At 47.8% G+C, this 18,444-nt stretch overlaps 1 protein-coding gene across 16 annotated transcripts in view; it reads right to left on the bottom strand.

Moving 5' to 3' along the window:
- The window catches only part of CELF4 (CUGBP Elav-like family member 4), a 1,519,496-nt gene that overhangs the window by 150,802 nt on the left and 1,350,250 nt on the right, over window positions 1-18,444 (bottom strand). For all 16 annotated transcript variants that reach the window (XM_069747380.1, XM_069747390.1, XM_069747370.1 and 13 more), the window contains one exon: window positions 16,761-16,904. In XM_069747380.1, the coding sequence (XP_069603481.1) occupies window positions 16,761-16,904 (144 nt within the window). The remainder of the gene's footprint in view (window positions 1-16,760; window positions 16,905-18,444) is intronic.

Below are 18,444 nucleotides of genomic sequence, written 5' to 3'. Positions count from 1 at the left end.
GTATGGAAGAGTTGGCTGAGTGAGCACGCCTGTGTATGGAAGAGTTGGCTGAGTGAGCACGCCTGTGTATGGAAGAGTTGGCTGAGTGAGCACGCCTGTGTATGGAAGAGTCGGCTGAGTGAGCACGCCTGTGTATGGAAGAGTCGGCTGAGTGAGCACGCCTGTGTATGGAAGAGTTGGCTGAGTGAGCACGCCTGTGTATGGAAGAGTCAGCTGTGTGAACACGCCTGTGTATAGAAGAGTCGGCTGTGTGAGCACGCCTGCATATGGAAGAGTCGGCTGTGTGAACACGCCTGTGTATGGAAGAGTCGGCTGTGTGAGCACGCCTGTGTATGGAAGAGTCGGCTGAGTGAGCACGCCTGTGTACGGAAGAGTCGGCTGTGTGAGCACGCCTGTATATGGAAGAGTCGGCTGAGTGAGCACGCCTGTGTATGGAAGAGTCAGCTGTGTGAGCACGCCTGTGTATGGAAGAGTCAGCTGAGTGAGCACGCCTGTGTATGGAAGAGTCAGCTGTGTGAGCACACCTGTGTGTGGGAGTGTCAGCAGTGTGAGCACACCTGTGTATGGAAGAGTCGGCTGAGTGAGCACGCCTTTGTATGGAAGAGTCGGCTGTGTGAGCACGCCTGCATATGGAAGAGTCGGCTGTGTGAGCACGCCTGCATATGGAAGAGTTGGATGAGTGAGCACGCCTGCGTATGGAAGAGTCGTCTGAGTGAGCACGCCTGTGTATGGAAGAGTCGGCTGAGTGAGCACGCCTGTGTATGGAAGAGTCGGCTGAGTGAGCACGCCTGTGTATGGAAGAGTCGGCTGAGTGAGCACGCCTGTGTATGGAAGAGTCGGCTGTGTGAACATGCCTGTGTATGGAAGAGTCAGCTGAGTGAGCACGCCTGTGTATGGAAGAGTCGGCTGAGTGAGCACGCCTGTATATGGAAGAGTCGGCTGTGTGAACACGCCTGTATATGGAAGAGTCAGCTGAGTGAGCACGCCTGTGTATGGAATAGTCGGCTGTGTGAACACGCCTGTGTATGGAAGAGTCAGCTGTGTGAACACGCCTGCATATGGAAGAGTTGGATGAGTGAGCACGCCTGTGTATGGAAGAGTCGGCTGAGTGAGCAGCACGCCTATATATGGAAGAGTCGGCTGTGTGAACACGCCTGTATATGGAAGAGTCAGCTGAGTGAGCACGCCTGTGTATGGAAGAGTCAACTGAGTGAGTACACCTGTGTATGGAAGAGACAACTGAGTGAGTACACCTGTGTATAGAAGAGTCAACTGAGTGAGTACACCTGTGTATGGAAGAGTCAACTGAGTGAGTACACCTGTGTATGGAAGAGTCAACTGAGTGAGTACACCTGTGAATGGAAGAGTCAACTGAGTTAGTACACCTGTATATGGAAGAGTCGGCTGAGTGAGTACACCTGTGTTTGGAAGAGTCAACTGAGTGAGTACACCTGTGTATGGAAGAGTCGGCTGAGTGAGTACACCTGTGTATGGAAGAGTCAACTGAGTGAGTACACCTGAATATGGAAGAGTCAGCTGAGTGAGTACACCTGTGTATGGAAGAGTCAACTGAGTGAGTACACCTGTATATAGAAGAGTCAACTGAGTGAGTACACCTGTATATGGAAGAGTCAACTGAGTGAGTACACCTGTGTATGGAAGAGTCAGCTGAGTGAGTACACCTGTGTATGGAAGAGTCAACTGAGTGAGTACACCTGTGTATGGAAGAGTCGGCTGAGTGAGTACACCTGTGTATGGAAGAGTCAGCTGAGTGAGTACACCTGTGTATGGAAGAGTCAAGTGAGTGAGTACACCTGTGTATGGAAGAGTCGGCTGAGTGAGCACGCCTGTGTATGGAAGAGTCGGCTGAGTGAGCATGCCTATGTATGGAAGAGTCGGCTGAGTGAGCACGCCTGTGTATGGAAGAGTCGGCTGAGTGAGCACACCTGTGTATGGAAGAGTTGGCTGAGTGAGCACGCCTGTGTATGGAAGAGTTGGCTGAGTGAGCACGCCTGTGTATGGAAGAGTTGGCTGAGTGAGCACGCCTGTGTATGGAAGAGTTGGCCGAGTGAGCACGCCTGTGTATGGAAGAGTCGGCCGAGTGAGCACGCCTGTGTATGGAAGAGTCGGCTGAGTGAGCACGCCTGTGTATGGAAGAGTTGGCTGAGTGAGCACGCCTGTGTATGGAAGAGTCAGCTGTGTGAACACGCCTGTGTATGGAAGAGTCGGCTGTGTGAGCACGCCTGCATATGGAAGAGTCGGCTGTGTGAACACGCCTGTGTATGGAAGAGTCGGCTGTGTGAGCACGCCTGTGTACGGAAGAGTCGGCTGTGTGAGCACGCCTGTGTATGGAAGAGTCGGCTGTGTGAGCACGCCTGTGTACGGAAGAGTCGGCTGTGTGAGCACGCCTGTGTATGGAAGAGTCGGCTGAGTGAGCACGCCTGTGTACGGAAGAGTCGGCTGTGTGAGCACGCCTGTATATGGAAGAGTCGGCTGAGTGAGCACGCCTGTGTATGGAAGAGTCAGTTGTGTGAGCACGCCTGTGTATGGAAGAGTCAGCTGAGTGAGCACGCCTGTGTATGGAAGAGTCGGCTGAGTGAGCACACCTGTGTGTGGGAGTGTCAGCAGTGTGAGCACACCTGTGTATGGAAGAGTCGGCTGAGTGAGCACGCCTGTGTATGGAAGAGTCGGCTGTGTGAGCACGCCTGCATATGGAAGAGTCGGCTGTGTGAGCACGCCTGCATATGGAAGAGTTGGATGAGTGAGCATGCCTGCGTATGGAAGAGTTGGCTGAGTGAGCACGCCTGTGTATGGAAGAGTCGGCTGAGTGAGCACGCCTGTGTATGGAAGAGTCAATTGAGTGAGTACACCTGTGTATGGAAGAGTCAACTGAGTGAGTACACCTGTGTATGGAAGAGTCAACTGAGTGAGTACACCTGTATATGGAAGAGTCGGCTGAGTGAGTACACCTGTGTTTGGAAGAGTCAACTGAGTGAGTACACCTGTGTATGGAAGAGTCAACCGAGTGAGTACACCTGTGAATGGAAGAGTCAACTGAGTGAGTACACCTGTATATGGAAGAGTCGGCTGAGTGAGTACACCTGTGTTTGGAAGAGTCAACTGAGTGAGTACACCTGTGTATGGAAGAGTCGGCTGAGTGAGTACACCTGTATATAGAAGAGTCAACTGAGTGAGTACACCTGTATATGGAAGAGTCAGCTGAGTGAGTACACCTGTGTATGGAAGAGTCAACTGAGTGAGTACACCTGTGTATGGAAGAGTCAACTGAGTGAGTACACCTGTATATGGAAGAGTCGGCTGAGTGAGCACGCCTGTGTATGGAAGAGTCAGCTGTGTGAGCACGCCTGTGTATGGAAGAGTCAGCTTAGTGAGCACGCCTGTGTATGGAAGAGTCGGCTGAGTGAGCACACCTGTGTGTGGGAGTGTCAGCAGTGTGAGCACACCTGTGTATGGAAGAGTCGGCTGAGTGAGCACGCCTGTGTATGGAAGAGTCGGCTGTGTGAGCACGCCTGCATATGGAAGAGTCGGCTGTGTGAGCACGCCTGCATATGGAAGAGTTGGATGAGTGAGCATGCCTGCGTATGGAAGAGTCGTCTGAGTGAGCACGCCTGTGTATGGAAGAGTCGGCTGAGTGAGCACGCCTGTGTATGGAAGAGTCAACTGAGTGAGTACACCTGTGTATGGAAGAGTCAACTGAGTGAGTACACCTGTGTATGGAAGAGTCAACTGAGTGAGTACACCTGTATATGGAAGAGTCGGCTGAGTGAGTACACCTGTGTTTGGAAGAGTCAACTGAGTGAGTACACCTGTGTATGGAAGAGTCAACTGAGTGAGTACACCTGTATATGGAAGAGTCGGCTGAGTGAGTACACCTGTATATGGAAGAGTCGGCTGAGTGAGTACACCTGTGTTTGGAAGAGTCAACTGAGTGAGTACACCTGTGTATGGAAGAGTCGGCTGAGTGAGTACACCTGTGTATGGAAGAGTCAACTGAGTGAGTACACCTGTATATAGAAGAGTCAACTGAGTGAGTACACCTGTATATGGAAGAGTCAACTGAGAGAGTACACCTGTGTATGGAAGAGTCAGCTGAGTGAGTACACCTGTATATAGAAGAGTCAACTGAGTGAGTACACCTGTATATGGAAGAGTCGGCTGAGTGAGTACACCTGTGTATGGAAGAGTCAGCTGAGTGAGTACACCTGTGTATGGAAGAGTCAACTGAGTGAGTACACCTGTGTATGGAAGAGTCGGCTGAGTGAGCACGCCTGTGTATGGAAGAGTCGGCTGAGTGAGCATGCCTGTGTATGGAAGAGTCGGCTGAGTGAGCACGCCTGTGTATGGAAGAGTCGGCTGAGTGAGCACACCTGTGTATGGAAGAGTTGGCTGAGTGAGCACGCCTGTGTATGGAAGAGTTGGCTGAGTGAGCACGCCTGTGTATGGAAGAGTTGGCTGAGTGAGCACGCCTGTGTATGGAAGAGTTGGCCGAGTGAGCACGCCTGTGTATGGAAGAGTTGGCTGAGTGAGCACGCCTGTGTATGGAAGAGTTGGCCGAGTGAGCACGCCTGTGTATGGAAGAGTTGGCTGAGTGAGCACGCCTGTGTATGGAAGAGTCAGCTGTGTGAACACGCCTGTGTATGGAAGAGTTGGCTGTGTGAGCACGCCTGCATATGGAAGAGTCGGCTGTGTGAACACGCCTGTGTATGGAAGAGTCGGCTGTGTGAGCACGCCTGCATATGGAAGAGTCGGCTGTGTGAACACGCCTGTGTATGGAAGAGTCGGCTGTGTGAGCACGCCTGTGTACGGAAGAGTCGGCTGTGTGAGCACGCCTGTGTATGGAAGAGTCGGCTGTGTGAGCACGCCTGTGTACGGAAGAGTCGGCTGTGTGAGCACGCCTGTGTATGGAAGAGTCGGCTGAGTGAGCACGCCTGTGTACGGAAGAGTCGGCTGTGTGAGCACGCCTGTATATGGAAGAGTCGGCTGAGTGAGCACGCCTGTGTATGGAAGAGTCAGCTGTGTGAGCACGCCTGTGTATGGAAGAGTCAGCTGAGTGAGCACGCCTGTGTATGGAAGAGTCGGCTGAGTGAGCACACCTTTGTGTGGGAGTGTCAGCAGTGTGAGCACACCTGTGTATGGAAGAGTCGGCTGAGTGAGCACGCCTGTGTATGGAAGAGTCGGCTATGTGAGCACGCCTGCATATGGAAGAGTCGGCTGTGTGAGCACGCCTGCATATGGAAGAGTTGGATGAGTGAGCATGCCTTCGTATGGAAGAGTCGGCTGAGTGAGCACGCCTGTGTATGGAAGAGTCGGCTGAGTGAGCACGCCTGTGTATGGAAGAGTCAACTGAGTGAGTACACCTGTGTATGGAAGAGTCAACTGAGTGAGTACACCTGTGTATGGAAGAGTCAACTGAGTGAGTACACCTGTATATGGAAGAGTCGGCTGAGTGAGTACACCTGTGTTTGGAAGAGTCAACTGAGTGAGTACACCTGTGTATGGAAGAGTCAACTGAGTGAGTACACCTGTGTATGGAAGAGTCAACTGAGTGAGTACACCTGTGTATGGAAGAGTCGGCTGAGTGAGCACGCCTGTGTATGGAAGAGTCGGCTGAGTGAGCACGCCTGTGTATGGAAGAGTCGGCTGAGTGAGCACGCCTGTGTATGGAAGAGTCGGCTGTGTGAACATGCCTGTGTTTGGAAGAGTCAACTGAGTGAGTACACCTGTGTATGGAAGAGTCAACTGAGTGAGTACACCTGTGTATGGAAGAGTCAACTGAGTGAGTACACCTGTGTATGGAAGAGTCGGCTGAGTGAGCACGCCTGTGTATGGAAGAGTCGGCTGAGTGAGCACGCCTGTGTATGGAAGAGTCGGCTGAGTGAGCACGCCTGTGTATGGAAGAGTCGGCTGTGTGAACATGCCTGTGTATGGAAGAGTCAGCTGAGTGAGCACGCCTGTGTATGGAAGAGTCGGCTGAGTGAGCACGCCTGTATATGGAAGAGTCGGCTGTGTGAACACGCCTGTATATGGAAGAGTCAGCTGAGTGAGCACGCCTGTGTATGGAATAGTCAGCTGTGTGAACACGCCTGTGTATGGAAGAGTCAGCTGTGTGAACACGCCTGCATATGGAAGAGTTGGATGAGTGAGCACGCCTGCGTATGGAAGAGTCGGCTGAGTGAACACGCCTGCGTATGGAAGAGTCAGCTGAGTGAGCACGCCTGTGTATGGAAGATTCGGCTGTGTGAACACGCCTGCATATGGAAGAGTTGGATGAGTGAGCGCTCCTGTGTATGGAAGAGTCGGCTGAGTGAGCACACCTGTGTATGGAAGAGTCGGCTGAGTGAGCACGCCTGTGTATGGAAGAGTCGGCTGTGTGAACACGCCTATGTATGGAAGAGTCGGCTGAGTGAGCACGCCTGTGTATGGAAGAGTCAGCTGAGTGAGCACGCCTGTGTATGGAAGAGTCGGCTGAGTGAGCACGCCTGTGTATGGAAGAGTTGGATGAGTGATCGCTCCTGTGTATGGAAGAGTCGGCTGAGTGAGCACGCCTGTGTATGGAAGAGTCGGCTGAGTGAGCACGCCTGTGTATGGAAGAGTCGGCTGTGTGAACACGCCTGTGTATGGAAGAGTCGGCTGAGTGAGCACGCCTGTGTATGGAAGAGTCAGCTGTGTGAGCACGCCTGTGTATGGAAGAGTCAGCTGAGTGAGCACGCCTGTGTATGGAAGAGTCGGCTGAGTGAGCACACCTTTGTGTGGGAGTGTCAGCAGTGTGAGCACACCTGTGTATGGAAGAGTCGGCTGAGTGAGCACGCCTGTGTATGGAAGAGTCGGCTATGTGAGCACGCCTGCATATGGAAGAGTCGGCTGTGTGAGCACGCCTGCATATGGAAGAGTTGGATGAGTGAGCATGCCTTCGTATGGAAGAGTCGGCTGAGTGAGCACGCCTGTGTATGGAAGAGTCGGCTGAGTGAGCACGCCTGTGTATGGAAGAGTCGGCTGAGTGAGCACGCCTGTGTATGGAAGAGTCGGCTGTGTGAACATGCCTGTGTTTGGAAGAGTCAACTGAGTGAGTACACCTGTGTATGGAAGAGTCAACTGAGTGAGTACACCTGTGTATGGAAGAGTCAACTGAGTGAGTACACCTGTGTATGGAAGAGTCGGCTGAGTGAGCACGCCTGTGTATGGAAGAGTCGGCTGAGTGAGCACGCCTGTGTATGGAAGAGTCGGCTGAGTGAGCACGCCTGTGTATGGAAGAGTCGGCTGTGTGAACATGCCTGTGTATGGAAGAGTCAGCTGAGTGAGCACGCCTGTGTATGGAAGAGTCGGCTGAGTGAGCACGCCTGTATATGGAAGAGTCGGCTGTGTGAACACGCCTGTATATGGAAGAGTCAGCTGAGTGAGCACGCCTGTGTATGGAATAGTCAGCTGTGTGAACACGCCTGTGTATGGAAGAGTCAGCTGTGTGAACACGCCTGCATATGGAAGAGTTGGATGAGTGAGCACGCCTGCGTATGGAAGAGTCGGCTGAGTGAACACGCCTGCGTATGGAAGAGTCAGCTGAGTGAGCACGCCTGTGTATGGAAGATTCGGCTGTGTGAACACGCCTGCATATGGAAGAGTTGGATGAGTGAGCGCTCCTGTGTATGGAAGAGTCGGCTGAGTGAGCACACCTGTGTATGGAAGAGTCGGCTGAGTGAGCACGCCTGTGTATGGAAGAGTCGGCTGTGTGAACACGCCTATGTATGGAAGAGTCGGCTGAGTGAGCACGCCTGTGTATGGAAGAGTCAGCTGAGTGAGCACGCCTGTGTATGGAAGAGTCGGCTGAGTGAGCACGCCTGTGTATGGAAGAGTTGGATGAGTGATCGCTCCTGTGTATGGAAGAGTCGGCTGAGTGAGCACGCCTGTGTATGGAAGAGTCGGCTGAGTGAGCACGCCTGTGTATGGAAGAGTCGGCTGTGTGAACACGCCTGTGTATGGAAGAGTCGGCTGAGTGAGCACGCCTGTGTATGGAAGAGTCAGCTGTGTGAGCACGCCTGTGTATGGAAGAGTCAGCTGAGTGAGCACGCCTGTGTATGGAAGAGTCGGCTGAGTGAGCACACCTTTGTGTGGGAGTGTCAGCAGTGTGAGCACACCTGTGTATGGAAGAGTCGGCTGAGTGAGCACGCCTGTGTATGGAAGAGTCGGCTATGTGAGCACGCCTGCATATGGAAGAGTCGGCTGTGTGAGCACGCCTGCATATGGAAGAGTTGGATGAGTGAGCATGCCTTCGTATGGAAGAGTCGGCTGAGTGAGCACGCCTGTGTATGGAAGAGTCGGCTGAGTGAGCACGCCTGTGTATGGAAGAGTCAACTGAGTGAGTACACCTGTATATGGAAGAGTCGGCTGAGTGAGTACACCTGTGTTTGGAAGAGTCAACTGAGTGAGTACACCTGTGTATGGAAGAGTCAACTGAGTGAGTACACCTGTGTATGGAAGAGTCAACTGAGTGAGTACACCTGTGTATGGAAGAGTCGGCTGAGTGAGCACGCCTGTGTATGGAAGAGTCGGCTGAGTGAGCACGCCTGTGTATGGAAGAGTCGGCTGAGTGAGCACGCCTGTGTATGGAAGAGTCGGCTGTGTGAACATGCCTGTGTATGGAAGAGTCAGCTGAGTGAGCACGCCTGTGTATGGAAGAGTCGGCTGAGTGAGCACGCCTGTATATGGAAGAGTCGGCTGTGTGAACACGCCTGTATATGGAAGAGTCAGCTGAGTGAGCACGCCTGTGTATGGAATAGTCAGCTGTGTGAACACGCCTGTGTATGGAAGAGTCAGCTGTGTGAACACGCCTGCATATGGAAGAGTTGGATGAGTGAGCACGCCTGCGTATGGAAGAGTCGGCTGAGTGAACACGCCTGCGTATGGAAGAGTCAGCTGAGTGAGCACGCCTGTGTATGGAAGATTCGGCTGTGTGAACACGCCTGCATATGGAAGAGTTGGATGAGTGAGCGCTCCTGTGTATGGAAGAGTCGGCTGAGTGAGCACACCTGTGTATGGAAGAGTCGGCTGAGTGAGCACGCCTGTGTATGGAAGAGTCGGCTGTGTGAACACGCCTATGTATGGAAGAGTCGGCTGAGTGAGCACGCCTGTGTATGGAAGAGTCAGCTGAGTGAGCACGCCTGTGTATGGAAGAGTCGGCTGAGTGAGCACGCCTGTGTATGGAAGAGTTGGATGAGTGATCGCTCCTGTGTATGGAAGAGTCGGCTGAGTGAGCACGCCTGTGTATGGAAGAGTCGGCTGAGTGAGCACGCCTGTGTATGGAAGAGTTGGATGAGTGATCGCTCCTGTGTATGGAAGAGTCGGCTGAGTGAACACGCCTGTGTATGGAAGAGTCGGCTGAGTGAGCACGCCTGTGTATGGAAGAGTCGGCTGAGTGAGCACGCCTGTGTATGGAAGAGTCGGCTGAGTGAGTACACCTGTGTATGGAAGAGTCGGCTGAGTGAGCACGCCTGTGTATGGAAGAGTCGGCTGAGTGAGCGCTCCTGTGTATGGAAGAGTCGGCTGAGTGAGCACGCCTGTATATGGAAGAGTCGGCTGAGTGAGCACGCCTGTGTATGGAAGAGTCGGCTGAGTGAGCACGCCTGTGTATGGAAGAGTCGGCTGAGTGAGCACGCCTGTGTATGGAAGAGTCAGCTGAGTGAGCACACCTGTGTATGGAAGAGTCGGCTGAGTGAGCACGCCTGTATATGGAAGAGTCAGCTGAGATAACCATTGGAAGAACAATTGGCTGAAGCTTCATTCGGCTGTCAGCCAATCAATGTGTACGGGCAGCTTAATCCAGATATTCCACATCTGACCAATCAATGCATCCGACTAATATGTCAGATCCAACCAGTCCAGTTATCACACATCTGATGAAGTCAGCTCTGCTACTCTGCTGTGCCACCATCTCTGACCAGCCCAGATCTGCTTCATCTCATTAATCCAGCTTTGCTACATCTGACCAACCTAGCACTGCTATATCTGCCCAACTGTGCCACATCTGCCATGTCAGCGGCTGAATTATCCTAATGAACATTGTATTTTCCCTGGCACGCCTCGTCAGGATGAATTGCTCAGCGTGGGACGGTTGGTTATCTGGACTCTACCACTCTACATCTGGCTCTGGGCACAGGATCAATAACCTCACCCCAGTCAGATGCACCCGCCAGCAGAAACAAATGAGCAGCCGCAGGGCTTTCTGGGGCTGCGCTTGTGCCTGGTCCGCTGCTCTCTGGGGCTGGAGGGGGCACTTTATTGTTAATGCGCCGGGCGGCTGCACCAGATTCTCATGTATATTTAACACATCTTCATGCCAATGCTGCGCTCCATGCCAGAGACGTCGGAGACTCTGCGCTCATTTTAATAAGGTGCTGGATGCTGCATCCGTCATATTAACATTTAAATAAATTTACATCATCCATTCCCCATGTGATTTGTATCTGTCCATGACTAGTTACCATGCGGGGGCCTGATGGGGCTCAGTGGCCCCTCTGCAGATGTGTGTACTACTCAAACTTTTCTTGAATTTGATAATGACTCCTATTTCACACAGGCTGCAATGCACATCACAACCGCTGGGTGGCGGCAGTATAAATGCATCTATAGAATAAACGTCTCCTAGCAGAGTATCACAAAGCATATATATATATATATATATATATATATATATATGTGTGTAATATTAGTATATACTGTATTTTAAGCTTTGTTGAGCCTGGGTAAGGGATACGTAATACACATCTGCAGCTTTGTACCTCAAAGGAAGACACTAGTAGTGTAAAGAGCATGTGGTATTGGGGCCCTGGAACAAGTTATGCAGGGGTTAATTAAGAGTTTACCAGTCAGAACCGATCCCTCCGCCAATGATTTACCAATTATGGAAACATTTTTCCAAGAAAGGTTAAAATACTAAACTGTATGTCAAAGGAATGGGTAAATCTGAAAACGTGGGGATAAACTGTCTGGACAAAATGGTCTCCATTGAAAAAATGTAAACAGGGTTGTCTGATGTCTTTTTGTGCTGTATTTGGCTTCCTTTACATCCTGTTGTGGTCTCTTACCTTACCGCCGCCTTCTAAATGGTGACGGAGCCAAATGAACCCTGAATTCCTAGTTAAAGAGAACCTGTCACTTGTCATAAATATGTATTTTTTTTCCTGGTGTAAATGCCGCTGTTCTCCTGAATCTGGAGATGTTTTTCTTTTGTTCCTGCGCCTTTCCATTCCTGAGATATGACCCTATTTTCCAGGTGTATATATATATATATATATATATATATATATATATAGACAAGGGGGCGTGGTCATCACAGAGACTCCTACAGAGAATCATTGATGACCACGCCTACTTGGCTAGCATGACTACATTTAAAGATATGGTCATATCTTGGGGACATAGAGGAGCAGGAAGAAAAGTAAAACATCTTCGGATTCAGGAGAACATCGGCATTTCCACCAGGTAAATAAATACAAATTTATGGTAAAAGGACTGATCCTAATCAAACAGAACCATAGTAACTATCCCCAAACTCCAACTCTGTGAGTCCCATAACAGTTGCCCATTACCCTACTGTATCTTAAAGAGATGCAGAGAAGCTTCCAGTTCTCTAATGACCCTAAAATGACACATCTTAGCCTATAGCTTTCCCAGAGGACAAGACCTTTAGAAATATCTCAGACAACCCCAAAATATTATTTTCCATTCGCTGGCAGCAAGAATAGATTTACAAAATGGGGAAAAACTGTGCCATAAAGTATATTAAAAAGTTGCAAAACATTTTTCATTATGTGGAGGTTGCATAAAATCTTCTGACCATTTCTCCATTTTTATGGATTAGCGGGCTCCCGAATGAGTCTTCAGAAGGCAGGGTAGGCTCCTTCATGTGAATGAACGACATAAAAGCGGCTAGAAATAATAAAATCCGGATCTAGGCAGGAGATGTAATGTAGGCTATGGTCTGTATGTACATTAGCCTTTATGCACCGTAAATGGCCGGCATTGCCTCCTCCGTGAACGGCGCTCTTGAATATGGAAGGTGCATTAGGACTCGGCTCTCAGGTCTAATTACACCCATTATATTTGCACTTTCACCATCACAAAGACCGTGGCGGCTTTCAAAAAGTCTGCAGAAGTCGGAACAAAAGGAATAATAATAATAAAAAAAAAACAGCTTTCTAGTCCATCCGCTATCCCTTTCTATAGTAATAAACCCGCATTTACCGTCCACTCTCGGCTGCCGAAGTTTTACAAATTAATTGTATCTTCAAGAAAGTGGAACCTAATTTACTTTGCGTTTGCAGACAGTTAATTATCGGCCTAATACATAAAGAAGCGGAAAAGGTAGAAAGTAATAACAAACTACAGAGCGGTCACTTATTAAATCCAGAGGTGGGGGGAGATGGATGCCAAGGCTCCCAGGAACTATGCAAAGGGGGAACGTTGGATTTGTATATTGTATAGATGACGCCTGGTCATTCTTCTCAGCCATTATTAATGAATCTTTACAAATATCTATTTCTGGGGCAAAAAATCCTTTGTGTGTCACTTATTAATGTCAATTCCGCAAGGAAAAGTCAACGATCGGTAAAATCGAATGACCAGGCGGATTGGCATACTGCAAACCAGTGGCACATCCACATCAAAAGGGTGAGAACAAACCCAAAGTCTTGTAGATATCTAGATATATATTTCTACAATAGAAGACAGAGGAGCATTGGAAAGTTGGTGAGTCCTGTAGGCAAATCTGGTTAGATGTTTACAGATGCCCCAATTTTTCTTAAATTTGGTTAAAGACTAAATTCTCACCAAACTCAACTAATTATGATGATATGCTCAATTCATTTCCCAACAACTTGGCATATAGACAAATAAAGCATAAAAGTCTCCCGACAGAGCACCTATTTTTTTTTAATAACTCCTTCTACCAACGAGGTGGTCCTCTTACTATGAAGTGCTCTGAATATGTGCTATGGGGTGCAAAATCGGAAGGGGTGACTTCAAAGTGAATATGGGTACCAAGCAAACTAGAACCATCTAGTCGATGAATAATGGGAACCTCAAATATGCTCAGATTTTTACCCTTCCCTATGGTTCGTGTGAGTATCAAGACTTCTCTCCCTTTTCCCTATTACAACCATATTTGGAAACCAGACCTGAAATAGCGGCACCTTCTGTCTCTACAAGTGATGAAAAGAGAAGTAGTGCCATGCCTGGTGGTGGGATGACGAGCGAGACAAATAAGTGTGAGACCTTCTAGTCCTAGGGTGGTCAGTTAGGTGAGATGCAGATAGATACGGAACTGTCTAATCCTTGGGTGCAAGCAGTGAAGATTTTAAGAAAGTATGTTTGTATGGGAGTAGGTGGCATGTAAAAGTTGTGTAACTACGGAGTCATCTAGTCCTAAGTTAGAGGGATGGATGTTGGGACAAATAAGTGATGGACTTTCTTGAGCTAGGGTGGTGGGTGCAATGGGTGACGTCCAGTAGACATTCTAGTCCTCAGTTGAAGTGATAATGGTGTTCGGGGATGGAAAAAAACACTATGGAGCCCTCTTGTGACCCTTATACGAGTATATATTGTTTTTCTGCCTTCTTATGTTACTTTACCTTGCCCATTGGCCGCCATACTAGGCTATCGTGTTAAAAGATGACCCCTTCACCATGTTAAATTTGTAATATCACCTAAAACTAGGTCAGAGGTTGAGGAGGTTCTGGGCTCCTTGACTTCTCATACAAGAAGATACAAAGAATCCCCTCCAGAGAGAACATGTATGTATGTATATACAGTGGGGCAAAAAAGTATTTAGTCAGTCAGCAATAGTGCAAGTTCCACCACTTAAAAAGATGAGAGGCGTCTGTAATTTACATCATAGGTAGACCTCAACTATGGGAGACAAACTGAGAAAAAAAAATCCAGAAAATCACATTGTCTGTTTTTTTATCATTTTATTGCATATTATGGTGGAAAATAAGTATTTGGTCAGAAACAAACAATCAAGATTTCTGGCTCTCACAGACCTGTAACTTCTTTAAGAGTCTCCTCTTTCCTCCACTCATTACCTGTAGTAATGGCACCTGTTTAAACTTGTTATCAGTATAAAAAGACACCTGTGCACACCCTCAAACAGTCTGACTCCAAACTCCACTATGGTGAAGACCAAAGAGCTGTCAAAGGACACCAGAAACAAAATTGTAGCCCTGCACCAGGCTGGGAAGACTGAATCTGCAATAGCCAACCAGCTTGGAGTGAAGAAATCAACAGTGGGAGCAATAATTAGAAAATGGAAGACATACAAGACCACTGATAATCTCCCCCGATCTGGGGCTCCACGCAAAATCCCACCCCGTGGGGTCAGAATGATCACAAGAACGGTGAGCAAAAATCCCAGAACCACGCAGGGGGACCTAGTGAATGAACTGCAGAGAGCTGGGACCAATGTAACAAGGCCTACCATAAGTAACACACTACGCCACCATGGACTCAGATCCTGCAGTGCCAGATGTGTCCCACTGCTTAAGCCAGTACATGTCCGGGCCCGTCTGAAGTTTGCTAGAGAGCATTTGGATGATCCAGAGGAGTTTTGGGAGAATGTCCTATGGTCTGATGAAACCAAACTGGAACTGTTTGGTAGAAACACAACTTGTCGTGTTTGGAGGAAAAAGAATACTGAGTTGCATCCATCAAACACCATACCTACTGTAAAGCATGGTGGTGGAAACATCATGCTTTGGGGCTGTTTCTCTGCAAAGGGGCCAGGACGACTGATCCGGGTACATGAAAGAATGAATGGGGCCATGTATCGTGAGATTTTGAGTGCAAACCTCCTTCCATCAGCAAGGGCATTGAAGATGAAACGTGGCTGGGTCTTTCAACATGACAATGATCCAAAGCACACCGCCAGGGCAACGAAGGAGTGGCTTTGTAAGAAGCATTTCAAGGTCCTGGAGTGGCCTAGCCAGTCTCCAGATCTCAACCCTATAGAAAACCTTTGGAGGGAGTTGAAAGTCCGTGTTGCCAAGCGAAAAGCCAAAAACATCACTGCTCTAGAGGAGATCTGCATGGAGGAATGGGCCAACATACCAACAACAGTGTGTGGCAACCTTGTGAAGACTTACAGAAAATGTTTGACCTCTGTCATTGCCAACAAAGGATATATCACAAAGTATTGAGATGAAATTTTGTTTCTGACCAAATACTTATTTTCCACCATAATATGCAAATAAAATGTTAAAAAAACAGACAATGTTATTTTCTGGATTTTTTTTTCTCAGTTTGTCTCCCATAGTTGAGGTCTAGCTATGATGTAAATTACAGACGCCTCTCATCTTTTTAAGTGGTGGAACTTGCACTATTGCTGACTGACTAAATACTTTTTTGCCCCACTGTATATATATATATATATATATACACACATATATATATATATATATACTGTATATCCGGCATATATAATGGCAGAACAGATGTGCCAGCCTGTGTCTTCCTACAGAACACTGTATTCCTAAGACATCAGAGCAGAAATGGTAAAAAATATAAAATCCTACATGTTTTTTAAACATCCAAATGTCTTTATGCCACAAACTAGCAGGAAAGTCCTCCAGGACCCCGGCGTCTCCATCCGGTGTGACAGAGAATATTGTGACTCTGCCAGTTGAAGATCAGAGAGGCGGACTGTATGGGGAAAGTTCTGACAAAACTAGTTAGGAATTTGGAGAGCCCGGTCTCAGGGGGAGGAAAGTACATTTTAGGTTATCACATTCTATTTGCTTGCTAGAAAAGTCAGACACAAGGGCGGCTAATGCAGTTTGATGCATTCCCATGTAATGATCTTGAGGGGAAGGCTTAGCTCTCAATGTGGAGTCACTTCATGTCATTCTGAAGCAGATCACATAATTTCCAATGTACTCGCCATGCCTGGGATTTGTAAACAAAGTTCTCAGCAAAACAATAACCCTTCGCGTGCGGAGAGTTGGAAATGTATGGTTCTCGGTTGCACGGGGATTGATAATCTCAGCGTTGATAATGTCTACCAAACACTTGAATGCTGTGATGTAGGTGTCAACTCTAGAAATGGCCTGATGTGTCTTAGAGCCCTGATATACACAACGAGGAGGAGACCACCACAATGAGAGCTGCTCTTGATGCTGATTCTGGTCACCACCTCATCCAGTGTTGGTCTGGGATGAGTTTACACTTAGGATCCCTCTGACCTACAGTTAAAAAAAATATCCATAAAAATTTGTAGACACCATTGTCTTAGGCTAAATGTTGTTTGTTTGTTGATACAGTCCAAACCTAACTTATTCTTAAGAGACTTGTGACCCCCTATGTCTGAGGCAGTAGGTAATAAACCTTTATGTGTGGCATAGCTACTGTACTAGTGCCAGGGGTTGCCAACAGGCACTCTGACCTAGCCGGAGTAATTATATACATGGTCAGAAAATTGAACCTTTGCCCAAAAGGAAAATAAAACCTGGATACAAATCTGTTTTAGGGTCAATTTCTATTATGATCCACTACTCCTTATGATCCAAATAGTCTCATTGGTGGAGACAATGGTGCCACCACTTTATCTCTAATAGTGTCAGGTAGTAATCGGTCCAGTAATCTTGCATACAAATGCTGGTTCTCAGTACAAGAGTTAATGTATAGATGGAGCGGGCCGGTCAGTAACGGGGTTTATGTGGTCTCGCTGCTGTAATAATGGATCATGACTATATACTCACTGCCTGAGCGTAGGCGCCGTAAGCTCCGAACTGGATAGCCATGGGGTTGAACATTCCCATCTGTCCAGCCATTTGCTGCATACGTCTCATTGTGCGTTCCTTATCTGTATCTGCAAACTTCACCACCAGACTCGAGGATGCCCCCTAACGGAGAAGAAAATATATTGTTAACATTCAACATGATTAATGTGAAAACAAGGGAAATGAGCAAGAAAATATAGATACTTATAGGTAAAACATAACCTTATTTAATTATAACTCTATCTATCTATCTATCTATCTATCTATCTATCTATCTATCTATCTATTGTCTATCTACAGTGGGGAAAATAAGTATTTGATACACTGCAGATTTTGCACGTTTTCCCACCTACAAAGAATGGAGAGGTCTGTAATTTTTATCGTAGGTAACTTCACCTGTGAGAGACAGAATCTAAAAATAAAAACCAGAAAATTACATTGTATGATTTTTACATAATTCATTTGCATTTTATTGCACAAAATAAGTATTTGACACAATAGAAAAACAGATCTTAATATTTGTTACAGAAACCGTTTTTTGCAATCACAGAGGTCAGATGTTTCCTGGAGTTCTTGAGCAAGTCTGCACACAGTGCAGCAGGGATTTCTCCAAGTCTTTCAGGTTTCGGGCTGTCGCTGGGCAACATTGATTTTCAGCTCTCTCCAGAAAATGTATATTGGGTCAGGTCTGGAGACTGACTAGGCCACTACTGGACCTTGAAATGCTTCTTATGGAGCAGCTCCTTAGTTGCCCTGGCTGTGTGTTTCAGGTCATTGTCATCTGGAAGACCCAACCATGACCCATCTTCAATGTTCTTACTGAGGGAAGGAGGTTGTTGGCTAAAATCTCGCGATACATGACCCCATCCATCCTCCCTTCAATACGATGCAGTCGTCCTACACCCAATGTATGATGTTTCCCCCACCATGCTGCATGGTTGGGACAGTGTTCTTGGGGTTGCACTCATCCTTCTTCCTCCATGCACGGCAAATGCAGTTGATACCAAAAAGTTCTATTTTGGTCTCCTCTGACCACATGACCTTCTTCCATGCCTCCTCTGGATCATTCAGATGGTCATTGGCGAACTTCAAATGGGTCTGGACCTGCACATGTGCTGTCCTGAGCAGGTGGTCCTTGTGCAGGATTATAATCCATGACAGCATAGGGTGTTACTAACAGTAATGTTTGAAGACTGTGGTCCCAGCTCTCTTCAGGCCATTGACCTGGTCCTCCTGTGTAGTTCTGGGCTGATTCCTTATATTTCTCAGAATCATCCTTACCCCACGAGGCGAGATCTTGCATGGAACCCCAAACTAAGGAAGATTGACAGTCATCTTGTGTTTCTTCCATTTTCTAAAATGTCAACAATTGCTTTCTCACCAAGCTGCTGGCCTATTGTCCTGTAGCCCAACCCAGCCTTATGCAGGTCTACAACTTTGTCCTTAGACAGCTCTTTGATCTTGGCCATGGTGGATAAGTTGGAATGTGATTGACAGGTTTCTTTTATACAGGTAACAAGGTCAAACAGGTGCAAATAATATAGGTAATGTGTACAGAGTAGGAGGGCTTCTCGAAGGAAAACTAACAGGTCTGTGAGCACCAGAATTTTTGCTGGTTGGTAGGTGATCAAATACTTATTTCATCCAATGAAATGCAATTTAA

Source organism: Ranitomeya imitator, chromosome 1 (genome assembly GCF_032444005.1).
Source record: "Ranitomeya imitator isolate aRanImi1 chromosome 1, aRanImi1.pri, whole genome shotgun sequence".
NCBI classification, from domain to species: Eukaryota; Metazoa; Chordata; class Amphibia; order Anura; family Dendrobatidae; genus Ranitomeya; species Ranitomeya imitator.
This window is presented reverse-complemented; position numbering and strand designations above follow the sequence as displayed.